At 39.5% G+C, this 20,209-nt stretch overlaps 1 protein-coding gene across 6 annotated transcripts in view; it reads right to left on the minus strand.

Annotated features, from left to right (window-relative positions):
- The window catches only part of ATF7IP (activating transcription factor 7 interacting protein), a 77,475-nt gene that overhangs the window by 27,762 nt on the left and 29,504 nt on the right, over window positions 1–20,209 (minus strand). For 5 of the 6 annotated variants that reach the window (XM_088468041.1, XM_088468045.1, XM_088468043.1 and 2 more), the window contains exons 2-6: window positions 6,979–8,378; window positions 5,566–5,655; window positions 5,307–5,452; window positions 3,208–3,342; window positions 3,023–3,088 (exon numbers count right to left, since the gene is read on the minus strand). In XM_088468041.1, coding sequence (XP_088324167.1) covers window positions 3,023–3,088; window positions 3,208–3,342; window positions 5,307–5,452; window positions 5,566–5,655; window positions 6,979–8,371 — 1,830 coding nt within the window. In that variant the 5' untranslated portion in view covers window positions 8,372–8,378. Of the gene's footprint in view, window positions 1–3,022; window positions 3,089–3,207; window positions 3,343–5,306; window positions 5,453–5,565; window positions 5,656–6,978; window positions 8,379–15,185; window positions 15,221–20,209 lie in introns of those variants that run through there. The other variant, XM_088468044.1, reaches the window with a different exon arrangement.

Consider the following 20,209-nt stretch of genomic DNA (forward strand, 5'->3'; position numbering starts at 1 on the left):
AGCCAAACAACACCTCTAGATCCAAATCTCCTGGAAGAATTCATTTCTGTCTAGTACATGGAAATGGTAATATAACAGATTTTCCTCCTCCACGTTTAAACTAGTCCCTTTATCCAACATGGAAGGGATACAGAGTGAAAAACTTTACCACACGTGAGGAAAAACGGACACTAGAGTTACGCTGGGTACACACTGACAGATGCATTGGCCAATCAATTGATCGGCCAATATATCTGCTGTACGTCGGCCAGTCTGTACCCGTGATATGTCGGTGAACGTCGTTGTTCACCGACATATCGCATCGGCTGTGCTGCACAGCCGATGGACAGATATGTCTGCAGACATATCTGTTCATCAGCAGGTGTACACGGACGGTCAGCAGACTGCCCGTACACACGCAGCGGCAGTCGCGAGGAGGGGGGCGGGACACGCCCTCGACCCGCCGGGACCCGAGGGCACAAGCAGATGATGGCCATTCAGTGTGTATGATCGACCATCATCTGCAGATATATCTGTCAGGTGTGTAACCACCTTTAATCAAAATTTTCTTGTACAGATCTAAAACATCGGCAAATACAAACATTTTTTCAAACAAACAGCATAATCTTTTCACAAGAAATGCACAGAACATAAAGGGGCTCAGCCACAAAAAAATTCAAACATTATAAGAGTGGAGTCTTTTTTTTAGGCAAAATGGGACTAGAGCTTCAGCAAAGTATCATCCACACAGAACAACCAAAACATTGGAGACATTTCTCACAGCCTGATAGGATTTTTAGTGAAGAATTCTGGTTATCTATGCCTCTCTGAGATAATGGGATCTATGTACTAAGCCTTGGAGAGAGCAAAAGTGGATGGAGATGAAGTACCAACCAATAACCTCCTGTCATCTTTGAAACACAGTCTGTAAAATGAAAGTTAGGAGCCGATTGGTTGGTACTTCATCTCTCTCCAAGGCTTAGTACATAGACCCCAAAGTCCATCAAGGAGGAGGTTCCAACTGCAGTGGTACAGTCAATTGGAATCTAGGTCAGACTACCTTGGTATTCTAAGAAGGCGGGCTATCTAAACCATTAAACCCCAGCTGTTAAAAACAAGCTGAGGGAGCCACAAATAAAAGGTCTCTCCATGAAACTGGAAGAGTAGGAGGATGCATGGATAAATAAGAAATGGCGCCAGTATAGTGGGGGGCCTCCTTCACTACATTTCACCTATTGAGGCGGCAGTATACCCCTCCACTCAAGCCGAGGAATCAGTCCCTTTTATAAAGGAAACCCTGGCGATCTGGCATGAAACTTTCTCCACTGTTCCCATAGAGCAAGCACACTGGGAGTTAAGGCAACCCTACAGCTTGCTCTATAAATAAAATAAGCCCTAACCTTTCTGGCACAGGCAGGCTATTGAAAAATCGCCAAAACTTCTTGGGCTCAGAGTTAAAACAGGATATTTAGAAAGTAGTAGTTAGAGAGGAGAGGAGCTACAGCCTCTGTTAACCACTAAGTGCCAGCTCTAACCCCTTATTCCCCTGACTGATAGAAAGATATAAAACAACTACGCAAGTGGAAGATTCTCACTTGGGAATTCCACCTTTATTTTTCATCTGAACTTTTATTTGCAGGCAATACTATAACATACACACACAGTAAGTTGTCCTTTTTTCTTTCCCCCATTTGATTTTTATTCCCAAGCAGCTATCCTGAGGGAAACTTCGGAGGGAACCAGCTACTAATGGTTCGATTAGTCTTTCGCCCCTATACCCAGGTCGGACGACCGATTTGCACGTTAGGACCGCTGCGGACCGCCACCAGAGTTTCCTCTAGTTTAAGTGCAATACAGAATTTTTTACTTAAAAATAATAAACAACGTTCATTTTGGGTATATCTCCAATTAAGACACTATGTTAATTCTCTTAAGGCTAGTAATCCTCACTGGACTCCAACTAAGTTTGAAGTTTTATGTATGACAGTAGACCCACCAAGACACCTTATTTCTTCCATATATCGAATATGTCTTGAGTGCTCTAACCCATCTTTACCTTCTTATGTCTCTGCTTGGCATAGTGAACTAGGAAGGGAACTAACTGAGGATCAGTGGTCACAAATATTTGATTTTACTTTTGCTAGTTCCTCTGCACTCCAAGTTCTAGAAACACAATATAAGATTTTGGCTAGGTGGTATACGTGCCCTGTTCACATCCATCGGATGTTTCCAAATTTATCTGATTTATGCTGGCGTTGTCAACAGGCGGTGGCCACTCCTTTCCACATTTGGTGGCAATGCCCAGTGATAGCTTATTTCTGTAGGAAGGTTCGACAATTATCGGAATTGATCACCGGTCTTCCTTTATCTGATAAACCTGAATTTTGGTTACTAAATTTATCTGACCTTCCGATATACATATATAAAAAATCCGTGTTGCGTCATCTGGTGAATGCTGCGAGGGCTACTGTGCCATGTTATTGGAGGTCTTCGACTTGACCTACTGTATCTCGATGGTTCCAGAGAATAGATCAGTATATGTGTATGGAAGACCTCTCATTGTCTAAATCATCTTCCCTAGATTTTACAGACATTTGGCATTGCTGGCTGAATTTTAAAGAGACTACTGAGTACAAAATAAATACTTAAATGCCTCTTAGGATATGGCGACATCCTCTCTTACTTTCCCCATTATTTTTCTATCTTTATATATTATTTTCTTTCTTAAATGTTTATGCATCTTATTTTATTAGTTATTTTGGTTTCTGCTCTTGTATTTTCTTTTATTTTAGCTAGTAATATTTGAAAGCACGTTCAAAACTAAGTGATCTGAGACTTATTCTTTCTTGCCCTTTTATTTCATGCTTTATGATTATATTTGTCCATTGAACTTATGTTGTTATTTGTACTTATTTGATGTTTATGTAGGCCGTTGTAGGCCATATATGTACTGTGCTGTGTTCGTTTTCAATAAAAACAGATTACATAAAAAAAAATAATAATAAACAAATGTCAAAAAAGTTAACTAAGAACTAGCCATTACCTCAGGTCTCTTCTTTAGGTCTTCCTTTGCTGCCCCAAAGCGTCTTGTCAGCCGGGTTATTTTAGCCTAAATTGAAAAAATATATGTAACTTGCATACAAAATAAATAAATAATGCATCCATGCAACACATACATAACATTGCACAGAGTACACACTGATGCTGTACAGTTACAGTGGACATTACCTGCATAGAATGCAGAACAGACTCGTGTTTTTTACACTCTATTTTCTCCACTCGTGTTTTCAGGTCACCAATTGCTTTGTCAAAGTCTAAACACTGCAAGGCACTAAGTTTTTCCTCAAACAGTTTCTGGATCACCTGAAGAGAAGAATTAGCCTTCGTGTTATTACAATAAATACATTTGCAGTAATTCTCACACACACACACATACATACATATATATCTTGATAATTTGCATGCTGATATATATGTATGAAATTATGTTACTACTAGGGCTGCACGGTAGTTTCTCCTTCAAGTTGTTTCATGAAGGTCTTATCTTTGTCATCACCACAATAATGGTTAGTGTTCCCACTAGTCTGTTTTAGTGGGGCGTGGCACTCTGCCCTATTTTGAAGGGGCAAAATGTGCCCTGTCCTTTTAGTAGCGCCCCGCTCAAACAGCCTGCCCCGTGCCTTCCCTGCGGGTGGAAAAAGTTGCGGTGATCGATCTTCGCCTGGTGAATAGATGCCGTGCACATGGCATCTTTTCATCGTGAGGGGAGAGCTTGGGGGAAGCCCAGCACCTCGGTAAGTGCTGGGCACACCCCTCTTGATGACCACGCCCCCTTTCAGGAAGGCACGCACCAACTCCCTGCCCACACCGTCAGCGCCCTGCCCTGCCCGCGGTCTAGTGGGAACACTAAGTCGTTAATATGGAAACGTGAGCAAAAGTCTTTAATGCCAGTGAGAATGATAATTCATACAAAATAATAACAAGATAACACATAAAAGGTTGATGACAGAGGTGCAGAAGGTTGAAGGAGGGCCCTGCTCATCAGAATTACAGTATTGGTAGAACACTGAGGGTGCGAGGTGAAATCTGATAAAAGTGCCGGCACCGAGGCTGTTTCCTTGCTTAGCGCAGTGCTAACTGCCTCGCGGCCAACACTTTAGTTGCGAGAACCGGCATTCTCCGACTAAACACCCATGTTAAGTCGTGAGAACCGGCATTCTCAGACTTAGCAAGGCAACTATCGGACTGAACAGTGCAGTGAATTGAATAGCTCTGGGAGCTCCCTCCCGGGGCTATTCAGCATCACGCTAAATTGAATCGAGCCCATTGACCACTTTTTATAAACCCTTCTCATTTTGTAGTCACCAACTACTGGGCGCTGAAGCTTGCAAGGAATTCGCACTGAATATATCCAGCACTCTTCGGCACACAACTAAGTAACACACTACAGATCAGCTCTTTTGAAGTGTACTACACAAATTTGGTCCTCCCAGTCTGAGCGGCAGCACTGCATGATGTCCTAAAGCTGGGTACACACTAGACGATATATTGGAAGATGTCTCATATTGAGGAGAATTGTAACGACAAATCATCCACATTGTCTAGTGTGTATGCACTATTGCGCGCTCCCGTGCGTTGTTCATCGCATCTTCCGATCTGCCTGCAGTTGCAGTGCAGGCAGATCTCAAGATTCGGTGGCCGACACCATGCTTCTGAATGTGGCGGCGGAACGATATATATCAAGCAGTCGTGCACCAGATCGTGCAGTGTGTACGGAACGCCCGATATAACGTGCCATCATTGGGTACACACATTGTCTAGTGGGTACTCGGCGTAAGTCTGCATGCTACAGGAAATCATGGACTAAAAGAAGGTTCTAGAGTAGGGGTGGGCAATAAGCGGCCCCCCAAATGTGGTACAACTACACATCCCAGCACATCCTGCCACAGTTTTGCCATTTGGCAATGCTAAAAATGTTGCAATGTATGCTGGGATTTGTAGTTCAACCACAGCTGGAGGGACGCTTATTGCCCACCCCTGTTCTAGAGTGAGGGACCTAACCTATTTGCAACAAAGTGCAGGTAAATATGAGTGGGATACAAAAGATTTAAATCTGGCTCTTCTAACACGCTAAGCAGAGTAATACAGAAAAGACCATAATTGAACAACTAAGTTTTCCAAGAAGGGTCATGTAACTATACAGCTTAATAAAACAATGAACCTGTTTTAACTTCTTGTTAACATTTGATTTAAGAGTGTAAAAAAAAAAAAAATAAAAACAATACGGTGAAATATCATACATTTTTTCTGAGCTTAACAAAACTTACTTTCTGCAGTTTCTTGTTTAGATCATCTCCAGCTGTGATCTTAACCTGTAACTCTGCTTCATACTCTTCACCCTCAAACCGCCTCCGTTTGGAGCTCTGGCTGTCTAAGTCCTCAGATTTAGAACGCTTCCGTCGGGAAGTCTCACCTGCAGAGACCAACATGCAGCAGTGAATATGAATGCAATTTAGAATATTCTGTTTAATATAGATAAAGAAAACTTGAGATATTAGGAAAACAAGTGATTTTAAGTAACCTTACTTTTCTCTGCTTGAGGCTCATCTGCATTTTCCTGATTTTTCTGTTCTTTAACTTTTTCTTCTAGTTCTTCTGTAATAACTTCAGATGTATCTACAACAAGGATAAAGGAAACAGAATTACCCTTCACTTCTAACCTGATTCACATCACTAGGCCGTGCTGCCTCACAGGACGCCCGTAGGCCGTGCTGCCTCACAGGACGCCCGTAGGCCGTGCTGCCTCACAGGACGCCCGTAGGCCGTGCTGCCTCACAGGACGCCCGTAGGCCGTGCTGCCTCACAGGACGCCCGTAGGCCGTGCTGCCTCACAGGACGCCCGTAGGCCGTGCTGCCTCACAGGACGCCCGTAGGCCGTGCTGCCTCACAGAACCTGGAAAACTTATTTACTGACAAAACCTTGTATCCAAAAGTTGCTGAGTGCTATCTCTTGACCCTCAATTGAAGGCCACAAAAAAGGTAATTAAAAGGACTGTCCATTAATTATCCAACATGTTGGCATACAGAAAACACGGCAATGATAACCGAAAACTGAAATTTCATTGTGTACTTTCCTTTCAAACTGAAAGAACTACCCCATTACATTTCTGATGCACATAAATACAAACTATGTTTCTATGTGCACCTGTTGCTATACAATTTTTTATGTTTTAAAAGGAGTAATGTGTTCGCCTAAAGAGCAAAAAAAAAAAAACCTTGCGCCACAATTAGAAGAATGGTGTATTGTGTACTGCAATCTTAGAATACATTTTCTCAAGACCAGAATGCCAAAAGTTTTTTTTTTTACTTTTTAACTGCAAACTTTACTTAAGCTCACCACTTTTGCGATTGTATACAACTTACTGTAATGTAGTTTATAAGATCTGAGATACTTCTAGCAAACGTGCAGTAGAGAAACTAGAAAAGAAATAGCAGCGGCTAAAACAATTAAAATGGCCCCTATGACTGCTTATGCAGCAATATTTATAAATAATGTCCATGTTCTGCAATGTTCTGTATTATGTGTCACTTTAGTTCCTGGTTTTGTACTGTAAGGTGCTTTAGACCCCTTGTGGCGCTATATAAAGAATAAAAATAAAGTCAGTGGTTTGGGCAGTTTAACGCTAAACCCAGTCTAAATCGGACGCGACAACTGCGATAATTAATGGGCACCCACAAACAACTGAATTGCCCATTAATTAGAACGACTTAAAAAACCATTAATCCGCCCCCACAGAAGCCAGCTTCTTACTGGCTTATGCAGTGTGCTTGGGGGGATGGTGTGCATTTATCCTATCTAGAGAACCCCTCCCTTTGAAGCACCGCTCTCAGCTTGCAAACTGAATTAAGCAACCATTCTATGTACCTTTCTCATTATTTCCATAGGGAAACATAATACACCCACTCTAAATATATATCCCTTCCCCTATATAAATGTACCTTGTTCCTTTGAAGCGTTTTCTTTCATTGTTGTATCACCGCACAGTTCTTCCTCATCAGAGAGAACTAAAAATGCTTCGCTTGGTAGAGTCTCGCTGACATCATTCTTGCTTGGAGAAGTTACATTGTTTTCAGTTTTCTCTTCCTCTATATCAGCAACACTTTCAGAGAACAAATCAGGTTTTGAAAAATACTCAAGCTCATCCTCCACTGGCGCCAACTTTTCAAGAATAGGTATAATTTCATCAGTTTCCATTGTATCCAGACTTTCTAACCCAATAACTGCCTGAAGATCTGAAACATGGCTGTCAGTAGGAGCTTCTCCAGGAGAAGAATTTTGCTCCTCTGTTTTCAAATTTTGGTCAACCTCCATACTACTTGATATGGCTTCTTCCCCATCATCCTGTTGTGGTGACAGAGTCTCTGTGGTTTCCCTTTTTTCCTCAGCTTCTGACACAGCTTCTGACACAGCCAAATCAGGTAAAACATTTGGTTCATGTGGTTCATTCACCAACTCTAGGTTTTCCTGCGGTACATTAATTTCTTCAGCATCCTCAACACTTTGCATTTCATGGTCAGGTAACTTTTTGTCATCCGCTTCATTTTGATTATGTTCTTCACTCAAAATCTCGTCCTTTTCTGCATTAGTATCAGAATCTACAAGTTCTGCATCAAAAGGCTCTTTTAAAATATGCTCTTCTGTTTCATTTTCTGCTTTAGCAATAGGACTCTCTGAAAAAGTGTCCATGTCTTCATGTTCCAACTCTCTCTCAATGGTAGCTTCCACAGGATTTTCATCTTCCATCTTTTGTATAACCTCTAGAACATCGTGACTTTTGTCTTCCTCCAGAATGTTGGATAGAGTCTGTTGCTCTGGAAATTCAATATCACAAGAGAGATTATCTGCTAAGGACAGTGCTTCTTGCTCTCTTTGGTCTATTCTATCAACAGCAGTCGTCTTTTCATCAAGTTGTTGTTCACTATCCGTTGAGCAGACCTGGATAGCAGTCCCACTAATCATAATTTTGCTTACATCGTCTTGACATGTATTAGTCTCTGGAAGTTCAGAATCAAGTGGCAACTTCAAATCATTTGTTTGGTCATCATTTATTAAACCTTCCTTTATATCAGACAGTTTCACAGCAGAATCATGAGAGTCACTGTTGATATCTATGTCATTTAGATTATCTCTCTCCTCCATAGAGTCGGTATTATTGTGCACAAAATTCATATCTGAATCACCATTTTCATGGTTTCCATTAACCAACTTTATTTCTGTAGGTTTCAACAGATCCTCTTTAGCCTTGTGCACAGCTTCTAACTGTTGACGGTCACTTGCTTTCATTGTTTTGCGTGCTTTAAATATTTTTTTTTGAGGTTCTGCAATGTCCATCTTAAACCTTTAAATAAAGTAATTAATTATACAATTAATATAACAAGCCAAAAGAGGACAGAGAGAAACAAAACCTCCAACCCCACATCACCACCCCCAAACACACAAAAAAACCTGTGCTAAAAACATAGCCCATACATGGATTAATACAATTAATACAGTATAATTAAATAAAAAATAAATACAATTGTAGCGGTTTGCCAATTAGGAAGCTCAAATTAGATATAAATCACAGAACAAAACTAGTGACTAATTCCCAAAGCTTGAAGTTATGAAGTTAAACATGGAAACAAAATAAAAAAAGGTAAAAAAGTGCTTTAATGCATGGAATAATCTACCTTAAAATGTCTTTATAATTTACAGATGTAAGTGATAAAGGTGCTGCATGAGGGCACAAGGTGCTTTAATTAACAGATGTTTGACTTTCATTATGCATAGTAATTTACAGTAGAGGGGACATTTCTGATAATATTCAAGTTTTCCCAATAACCAATGAATACACAATCCGTTTAGATATTTAAAGGGATTTCTTATTATATTAGAATCACACACACTACAAGTCTGAACAAGAAGCATCTTAAAGGCTACGACAGATACTAAAGAAAAGGATAGATAACCACTTCAAATCTGTAAAAACCAAAACACACCTAAAAAAACAAATAAAAAAAACAAAAAACACTACTACTAGGCAGTGCTAGTTATGCACCGTACATGGATAATTTTTATTTATATATATATATATATATATATATATATACATACATATACAGTACATACATGCACACATATACACACACAAACTTGAATTGCTTGATTACATGCAACCATTAATTTAGCAACGTGAATGTTATCAATATAAGGTTATTTAAGTTCATCAATACAGTAATGGTTGAAACAAACATAATAGAAGTAGTGCATACTAACAATAGTAAAGGAAAAATGAACAAGTGGCGGATTCAGGCATAAACGTCAGCACAGACTGAGCAGAACTGATAAATCAATAGCAAAAATATAGAAGCTCCTGTTCCTTATCCATTATTTAATTCATAATGATCTAGTATTACATGCTTGCTCTTAAAAAAATAGCATAGAATAAGACGGTCAATGCATCAAAAGTATATTGTCCAATAAGACCAAAATATATTAAACAGAAATTGCACTAATAAAAAGATTAAAAAAAACACCACACTAAAAGCAAGCCACTTATTATGTGTATACAAACCTTGCAATGAAAATAATTCTGTGGCATATTGCTCAAATATGGCCCATGTCTGAACAAAACGGGAAATATTTCCAGACATATCCACAAGAGAGCTCCCTGTAGCAAAAACTGATTAAGGATGCATTAAAGAGACACAACCGAAGGCAGGCAGCAGGCTTCCTTGCAAAGGAGGAGTGTTCACAACTGTGCAAGCCAACAAAATGCAGTCATCTTTGTTCTAAACAAAATTGTGAACACTTGTGTCATTATTGTCTGCAATACTATAAGATATAGCAAAAAAAAAGGAAAAATATGATACCATGGAATATAGCAGAGGGCAGTCAGTGTATGTCCTTATAGAACGATAGTATGCTGCAATAATGTTAACGTACATTCTTGTTAACACTTTGTTAACACCGCTTGCATTCTCACTAGTAAGGCCCTTGTCTGCACAAATCTACTTTATTATAAATCCTCACAAATAATGTTTATTAAAAGTAGCCAGAAATTTGGTTTACTGTAATGATCGCATGACTGATAGGGACCCTCTAACACTTAATGTGCTGCTTGCATTAATTAGGTGATAGCAGAATCCAATCTATACATTGAAAGACATACTGTAAAATCCAATAGTCATTGAAAAGCCTTCCGCATTAAATCTAGTAACATGCTATATTACGAATCAAGTGACAGTATTTTACAATTCTAAGAAGTGAGATTCATGGGCTTCCATGTCCCCTTTTAACACTTTTTGTTAATTTTGTAACTATGGTGCTCTAGCAAAAAGGGAGGAGTTAATATTAGCATACAGGTCTGCAATAGGTTGAACAATGTCTGTTCTTATAGGCTGCTGAGTAATACAGCCAACCATTATGCCAGCTGTGAAGGCTTTACCAGCTTCAATGATTGACCACCTTCAAAAGGCCAATTTGATTAAGAGACCAGTAATATACAAACATTATATCAGAGGGGAAACAGTCGGGACGGAATCCCGACCGCCGGCTTCCTGCCTGTATAATCCCGGCAAGTGTTAAATGACAGGCGTCGAGACCCCAACGCCTGTCATTTTCCCTACGCCAGGAGACCAACATCCGGCTTACCGATCGAAGGTAAGGCGGGCGACGGGCAGCCGCGAAGTGGGGTGGGGGGAGAGGGTTAGGTTTAGAGTTCCCGGGGAGGGGGGTGGGACTCAGGGTTAGGCACCCCCCCCCCCGGGACGTTAGGTTTAGGCTAGGGGAAGGGGGGGTTAGGCACCACTGGAGGGAGGTTAGGGTTAGGCATTAGAGGGGGCATTAGGGTTAGGCACCCCTAAGGGAGGGCTAGGGAGTAGAATAGGTTAGTTAATACTCACCTTGGGACTATCGGAATTTTCATTCTGGTTGGGCTGCCGCTTTCGTGATTTGAACCGCCGGCCATGCGAGCAAGACATCTTAACTTTCATCATGTAATAGGAATTTCTACAGATATATTTCTTAATAAAGATACCTTTCAGGTTTGGATAAAATGGAATAGTAATGCAAGTTGTCACGACTTCTATCCAGTTACATTTAACATCTACATCTGATTTTGGTATTATTTTACGGAGCATGGGCATCCCAATTTCTGATTAAAACAGATACTGTGAATGGCTGAGCACAAGTTCTTCCTTAGACTTCCTTCCCATTTATCTTCTCTGATAAAACACACAAAGCCGAGTCCTAAAGATAGTTGTAGTTCTTCCCACCTAGAAGTCTTTTGAAGAATCAACCAGTACACCACCAGCTGCTAAGTCTCTTTACGTATCCTTTTTATTCCTGGGCAAATACATATTTGTAAATCAATCGTTTATCAGTTTCAGGCGTTTTAAGTTTCCAATCCATTCATCAATTTCCTACCATTCTGTTTCGATGACAAATCCATTTTTGCTGGAGTTTAAGCAGCCTTTTAACACTAGATTTACTGACTCAAGACAGACACAAGCAATACAACCAACAGTCACTGAAGTGTACTTTTAAGAGATACAATTATAGCACCTTTCCAATGTATAGTATTCATACTGAATAAAAAGTGAACAATTATTTAACAAGAAATAAAAAAAAACAGAATTAGGTTAACTTGACGAAATCTGGCTGTTAAACCGACAAAACTAGAATTATGGTGGCCAGAACCACCTTAAAACGGTTGCTTCACCTCCAGAATAAACACAGCATACATGCTCTGCCCCCAATTAATTTGCCTATTTACATATAATAGAATAAGAGTATAATTCTTGTATTATAGCATTTGGAAAATTGCACTAAATACCTGGGCATACATAACGGTGCATTTTATGTCCCTTAGTATAACTGCAAGCTGCCATAATTGGTTGCAATATTGCTATAGTATCAGAATTTTCTGGAGCATTGAGATCACAGTTGTATTAAAATGTAATTCTGTATAACATCATAATTCTGCTGTATGTAAAGTTTTGCCACATTGAGAAAAGGCTTTGAAACATATTTGCACAGGCAGTTTGAAGAACAGTCATGAGTAATTACAAAGATACTTAGAAATTTTTTTTTGGCATGTACCAATTTATCTTTTAACGGTATAAAAAGTATAATTTGCTGCAAATAACCAACCCAGTTTGCAGCTTTTGTTGTTGCTCAGCAGGTTTTGACACTCAAGCTGTCAAAAAGCTAGCCATTTATAAACATGACCACTAGATGGCACTTTTGTAAACTACACAACCTTTTAAGGCAAAAGGTTATGGAAAAATGTAAATGTTCCTAGTTAATTTTCAATCCAGGTGTTTTTTTTTTGTAAATGAAAATGGAGCCCTCTATTGAAATAAGCATTTTAGTATGTGACTTGCGCTTGACATACATTATATACTTTTCTTGGCGATCCACCTATTACAGGTGTATCGCCCAGATAATTGCACGGTGTACGTGCACGACCGGCACGAAAATATCAAATCGGCCCGGCATGCCGGATCATCCAGTATGACCAGCCGATGTGATATTTTGAAAAGACAAGTCAGACGCAATGGGCAGTAAACACTCTGCCGGGTCTGACCGACTGTTTCCCGTTTTTTCACAGGGGAGGAAGCCAGATATCATGGCTAATACACTGATATATCCCAGTGTATGGCCATGATATCAATTGGGTGTCAGGCTGCCAGATGAGATGTCGGTCAGTCTGACACACTTCTGACAGTGTATTAAATGGACTGTAAAAACATGTTGTTATTTGCCTATGCCATAACAAAAAATATTTCCTGCATAATTCTGCTGCTGCAAAGCAAATGCCGCGTGACACAACCAACGTCAATTTGGCCACAAATGTAAAAGTAATTGGATGCTGGTAGTTTCGCCTGGCAGACATTTCTCTTCAGGACTTTGTCGGTAGACGAACGCGCATACAGACGAATAGCAGTAACCATTGGCCAATATGTCTAATAGATTGATTAATGATCAGGCGTCTTTCCTTTTCAGGCCACACAGTGACAACTGCTAAATAACTACTGCCATAAAAAAAATGTGTCCTACAATATAACAAATTGTATTTATTAAATTTTGGTAGATAAGTAAACTCCTCTTATGTGCCGTGAAATAGCAGTACATTTGATGCCAAAAACGTATTAAGTAGAGTGAGACATTGATTTTACCTGTAAATTTTTTTTCAAAACTACATTTGTAGCCGCTTATTTAAAAAAAGTTTTGGTTTAGCACTTCTGACAAGGTTTAAAATAAAACACATCCAATGTCAATACAGTAAAAAATGTCTGCGATATGACTGTAGGACTTGTCTAGCACTACATGATGCATGTATATATATATTTCAATCGCAGAATAAATTTAATCCGTTCAGAGCTTTTATTGGTCGTTTTCAGTACAGAGTAACTGAACCAAACATTTCCATAGCCATTTGCAATTGGGTCAGATTCTGTTAATTTTACAAAGTTCTCCTAATGCAATAAGTTCCAACGAGTCAGCAGCTGAGCTAACTATTTTACCTTCAGTTAACCACTCCCCTCAATCAACAACTAAACTGAGCCGCATGAGTTCTCAAACAGTTGAGTTTGTGTAAGAGAGGAAAGATTCAGTAGCCCGATCTAGAATTAATTTGTAGTCCCTTTTAAAGAGCGCAATTTCAAATCTCCCAACAGTCCTATGTTGAACTCAAATCACCTTATGGATTTTACCATCCTTTATGATCGGATATATGGATCTATTTGGACAAATACTTTCATCCATTTCATTCACCCCATTTAGGTGGTAAATGTCAGCGATTTACAGCAAAACACTGTATTGCAGAAAAAAAAAAGCAAAGGATGGTATTCATAAGATTACCAGAAGTGTGTGCATAGTGCTAGACCCTGCTTTTTTTGTGTTACGGCCAAAGAGTTTCTTGTAATCCAGTGACACCAATATTTCAGTCACACTTCAGTCATTTAATTATTTCAGTCTTGTTCAAAAAATCTCAATGCTTTCCAAATTAATTTCACATTTGCATTCACTTGCATCAACTAAACATGCACATAGTGTATGCCAATAAAACACAGTGAGGACTGGAGCTTTGAAACAATATCATTTTAGTCAGTCAGTTCAGTCATTTGTGACATTGGCACTTGTGTGGTCTCAAAATGATCACATTTCCACAAACATTTTAGAGAACTGAAAGCATGTTTGGATGATAACTGCAGTCCCAACCTTACTCTACATGTGTAGATAAATAAAAAAATATATATATAGCCATTAAACAGAATAACTGGCATAAAAGTTTGTTTGGCAATGACCACAATTAGGTAAATTAACAATGACTCCCATAATTGGATTTAAATATGAAAAGGTAAGAGAATGAAGAGTTTGTAGCCAGAAATTGCTGGCAGGAACAGACAGGGATTTGTGCTGAATAGTTTGTGTGTCCTGTTACTCCTGTTGCCAGTCATTTGCTCAATCGTATTGGTGTTCTAAGTGCTGAGCAATCCTATTGGTGTTCTCTTGCATCAACAGCACTTGAATTTCTGAGACTTAGTGTGAAGGTGTGTCTGAGAGGTACATTTTGGTCCTATAACCGAAACAGCAAAAACTGCAACAAACACAAAAATGTTTAGGGCACACAGATAAATTAAGTTTCAAGTAACACTGCACATAGTGTATAATCTATAACAAACCATTTTAAAATTCATACCAAATCCTTGTATAATGGAATACAAACTAAATGTAAGTTTCAATCGCTATGCTATAAATGTGGCGTGATGGTGCCAGAACATTAATATATGTAGAAATGTATCTTTATAGTTAAAAAAAAAAAAAGAAAAAAAAGGGAGGTAGCCCCAGTTAGCAACTAATGACTACATTTCCGCCAGTCTAATTAGACCAGTTTTGACTCATACAAACTATTATTTATTTGTGTGTACACACTTGTGGTGCTGCTTCTTTAAGCGAACGTCTATATAGGCCTTAGCATTTGCTAAAAATAAAAGCAGTAGTTAGATGCCATTAATGTTTAGGTCCCCTGCAAAAAAAAAAAAAATGAAAGGATTAAAATGTAGATTAAAAAAAAATAAAATCTATATAACAAAAAGAAAAAAAACCCTCAAAAAAAAAAAAAAAAAAAAGAAACTTCCCAAACAAATAAACCACATACCAGAAAGAGAGCCCCCTGCAGCCATGGTGCCGTCAAAGATCAGCTCTGCCGGCAAATAACTATACCAGCCTGATGTCAACTGAATGAGTGTGCAATTTGCATAGAACCTGCCATTGGTTTTTGAGCCTCACATTATGCAAACCAATCAGGAAACACAGCAGACAGTTGACTGCACAGAGGAGGAGGGGATGGAGAAAACTGCCTAGTAACAACAATAAGACTGGGAAAAAAAAGAAATTATGTCAGGAGATCTGACATGGGTGTGAAAATGGAAGCAGGCTGCAGGCAAAATTTGAAGCTTGCTAAATTAGATTTTAGAAATGGTATACAAATGAAAATTACAAGGCAATGGAAATTTTTTTCATAATATATATTTTAAAACTATTAGGGGAGAATTTAATTGTTATTAACATGGCTTTAATTATTTCTGCTCCCGACAGAGCATTTCAACTGTTACTCCATAATGGCACGAGAGACAAAGGCGCACACATTTTTACTCGCAGCCTCCTGAGGTAGCGAGCGGTAATGTGCGAAAAGCCCATGGTTTAGGCACCTTAACCAGGTCTTTAGAAGGGCTTAGCTAGCTATACCCGATGCTTTTGTACTTAAGACAGTATTATATTATATATATATATATATATATATATATATATATATATATATATATAGTGAACGGCCTGTCTTGTGTGTAGGCATAAGGGTTTTGGTGCTAAAACGGTAAAAAGAAGGAAGACAAACACTCTCCTTGGATTATTGAATCGATTACACTTTCCAGAACATACCGCCCAAAGATCCCGATATTGTGTAGTGTGGGCATTCACGATAAGCAGACCATATTTCTTACTAAATTTCCTGCTTACCTCATTCTCAAATTATCGATCCATGAGACTGAAAAACGGCAGCCTTTTTATTTAAATTGAATAGTGTTTACTGCACATATTGGGACCTTCCACTGACAGAAAAACTGTGCCTAATTGTCAGGTCGCCCCCCCAAAAAAATAATAAATAGCCTAGTGTGTAGTCAAACTTACACAAACTACATACAAAGAAAAAAGGTACAAAAACAGACTCATTGATTTATTTATTAACAATTATTTATATAGCACCACATTTCCGTTTCACCTTACAATTGGAAACAAAAAAGTAATAAAACAAAACTGAGTAATGACAGATATGCATGTGCCCATTTTTTGTGCATGGCAAAGTGACAAATTTTGGCCTATATACCAATACAAATTTTCTTGCAGTCTTGATACCTAATCCTACATTATTTTTTTCCTATACGTTATGGAAATGATGCAAACTGTTAAGTTAGAACATATAAAGACAGAAATTTAAATTCAACCAACCAGTCACATACACAAATACACCCATTTAGTGTGCTAAACCTAGCTACAAAGACAGTACTCACAAGGCATACTCCTCCTAAATTATACAGATACAATCTCAGGAGTCCACATAATGGCCAACAGCACCGTATAGGTGAAAATTCAAGTTTCATGCAGGCCTCAATCAGCACCATGGCAGAATCCCTGTCCATTTTGGCCACGCTTGTGGGTTTGGTGAATTGAAGACTACCCAAGCATACAGCATTTTGGCCAAGTGTCCTTATTACTTTTGGCTTAAAGTCAAAAGTAGTGCAGTTGGAAGAAATTCTGCACATGAAAAAAAAAAGCCAATAGCCACAGTTTGACCCAATTTCCAAATGTGCACGACTGAAGTTGATCTAACCAACATAGGACACAGAGCACATTCATGTTAATACTAAGCCAATAATCTAATATTGAATGATGACCAACTTTAGAGTCACCTCTCTTTCTGTATGCAGCACGGAAAGAATAGTGTTTACTTTAGACTCCATTCAATTGTTTGCGACCTCCTGAGGTGGCAAGCTGAACTACAGACAAAGTTGGGGCTGTTTATAGGCTCAAATTCAGCGTGCCCAGTAGCTTGTTTGGATTTACCCACTTTACGCTTTACCCAGTAAATGCGCAGTAAGTAATGGGAGAACGGCAAAACAATTGAATTTCACCCATCCGGCACGCCTTTACTTACGGGTACCCAAAAACAATTGAATTTCCTCTAAAAGAGATTACATTTATTTATAACACTATAATTTGTCTTGTAAATTAATGTTCTCAACATAAGTATTGCTCTATATAAGCTACAGTCCCCTAGGGTTTTCGTCAGGCTGTTTTAGCACCCTGCCCAATTTTAAACAGGCAAAACACTCACTGCCCTTTTGGATGTGCCCTGGCACTCCACTAACCACAGGCCAGCGACACCCCACCTCCCATTAACTTGTTAGATTTCGCTAACCTACAGGTTCTCAAATACTGTTCTCAGGACCCCAAACAGTACATGTTTTCCAGATCTCCTCACAGAACAAGTGAAATAATTAGCTCCACCTGTGGAACTTTTAAAACGCATCAGTGAGTAATGAATACACCTGTGCACCTGCCAGATGACTTGGAAAAACGGGAACTGTGTGGAGTCCTGAGGACCAAGGTAAAACTGTGCTAACTGTTGCACCTGGCCTAACGCCAGAAGCAGGTGATCCAGGAAGTTTTGGCTCCTGTGGGAAATGGGGGGGGTCTGTAGCCCTCACATCAGCCGTGGCAGGAAATAGCCCAATGCCCATTTTCCTTAACAATCCCCCGTGAGTGGCTAGACCCAACAAGTAACCTGCAAACCAGCCATCATTAACTTTTTAAGCAAATGTTAATGTATTTGCTATCTGGATATTTTCCTATTTATTACAGTGTTTGGAAAAAAAAAAATGACAGGAGCTGATTGGTTGGTACTTTATCTCTCTCCAAGGCTTAGTACATAGACCCCATATGTCTGGTAAAAGATCACCTGCTGCTTTGCATAGAGGCTTGCAAGCCCGTGAGGTTGCTACTGCCAATGTAAAATGTGACCTCAGGACTTCCAGTTCTCTGCGTTTGTTACCTTTGATAGCCTGTGCAATGACATCACTGATCCATCTTGCAAGATTAAATTTGTATGTTGCATGCCATGGATGATGTCCTATTGGATACAAATTAATCAGTCTCCCTGACTTGCTTTGTACTGGAGAGGTACACTGAAACCACCCTGACCAGATCCTGAGTATGTAATTGTTCTTCCTTATCGTTAGTTGGCTGGTTGTTGGAAACAGACGGAAGTATAATTTTCTGATCAATCTGAAAACAGCAAATATTTCTTTAGGTAGTAAAGCTGGGTTAGTATCCAATATAATTTTATAAACATTCATGTTCAAAACTGTTCCTTAAAATATAAAAGGCATGTAATTCTCCCACTTGAACAGCAAACATAATTGCTACCAAACACAGCACTCTAAGGGCAAGATTCAATGGTTTGCGCCCCCCTTCGCGTCCGACTGAGCTATTCAATTATTGCACCTGTCGGGCGTGTGACGAGCTGAAATGCGTGAAAAGTGACCAGTTTGGGTTCCCAAATGGCACTTTTCGCAACTGCACTTTGGTCGGGTGTAGCCGTTTTACGCGGCTAAACCAGACCACCAGCGATCTCCCGTCACTTTAGACGGGAGATCGGGCACGCTATAACAATTGAATTCCTCCACAAGGAGGTGCCACTCTTGCTAAACCTTAAAAGGTTGCATACATTAGAGTATTGTGAACCTCATTACTTTTGTAGTACTTGGGATCTTAACAATATGAGACCTAAATGCTTGGGGGGAGGGGGCAGGAATAAGATCAGATGACAACCTGGTGTACAGAAAAACTCCATTAAGCAATGACACCTGGGATTTCACAATAATGAGTGTAAGGTCCTGGTCTAAATAGTTTCTAAAGATAATAAAGAATCTGTGGAATAACAGCAGAAGCAAGAACTTCCAGGTTAAGTCTGCAACCCAGGTTAAAACTCATCCAAATGCTACAGTAAACAGAAGCATTTGGTTTCCCAGCTTGAAGAATTTCAAATCACCTTATCAGAGACTCTTTACATGTAGATGCCCTCAAAGAGAGGGCACCCAGGTTTTGATGAAGAATCTCTTTCTGGTTCAACAGATATGACCGAGACGAAGATCAATGCTGTTCAATAACCAGTCCCCAAGCCACTGCAAACCAGACCATGAGGTCAAAATGGAGGAATTTCTATGACTTCTATCTTAATTTTTAATAGGATGCAGGCAATGAAAGGAAACAGAGGGAAAACATACCCCAGCTGAAAATGCTATGACATTGAGAGAGCACTTACTCCTTCTGTCTTGATGTCCCTGTGAAGAGAATCAAACTACACATATATGTTCGAAATGGTCCCCAACACATCTATGAGCAAGTCCAAGCTTCTACATTGGTAACTGAAAAACCTCTAGAGAGGTGCAAGACACATTCTACTAGATGGATTTGATACAGACTGAGCTTTGAGGATTTAGTTATTGGAAAAGATCAAAAGATTTCCGTGTCTTAGAAAAAATTGGACGTGCCGAAATGCATGACATATTGCCATCAAGAATGTTTAGGTGCAGCAACCATTTTTGAGCTGTACCAATCTTGTAAGCAGAATTGAGTTTGGATTTTGCCATAAACTGAAGTACGCAATCTACAGACATTTAACTGCAATCCCAGCAGATCCAGTTAACAGTCCCACATATACACCTTTGCCCATGGTAGAATGTCAATAGTTGAGGACAACGTTCCCAGGAAATGGAGTACTGGATTAAGACAAATTGCTGAGACAAAAACTGATAAGCTAGATACTGCATCTGGCAAAACTATCTTCTATAAAAGGCAAATTCTTGTGTGTTGTATTTATCTGTACTCCCAAAAACTGCAGCTGTTGAGAAGGCAACAGCTGGGTTTTTCCTAGGTTGATGACCCTTCTATGTTCCTCTAGGAACCGGAGCAGTTTTGTCCTGAGTGATATGCTCATACTTTCCAGTCACAAGAACGTCATCCGGATACGTGCACGGGACGTAGTCTGGAACCAGACGGTCTAAATGCCGACCGCCGGCTTCCATACTGCTTAATCCCGACTAGGGACGAATGACACCTGTA

Source organism: Taudactylus pleione, unplaced genomic scaffold, assembly GCF_031769625.1.
Source record: "Taudactylus pleione unplaced genomic scaffold, aTauple2 ptg000080l, whole genome shotgun sequence".
Classification (NCBI taxonomy): domain Eukaryota; kingdom Metazoa; phylum Chordata; class Amphibia; order Anura; family Myobatrachidae; genus Taudactylus; species Taudactylus pleione.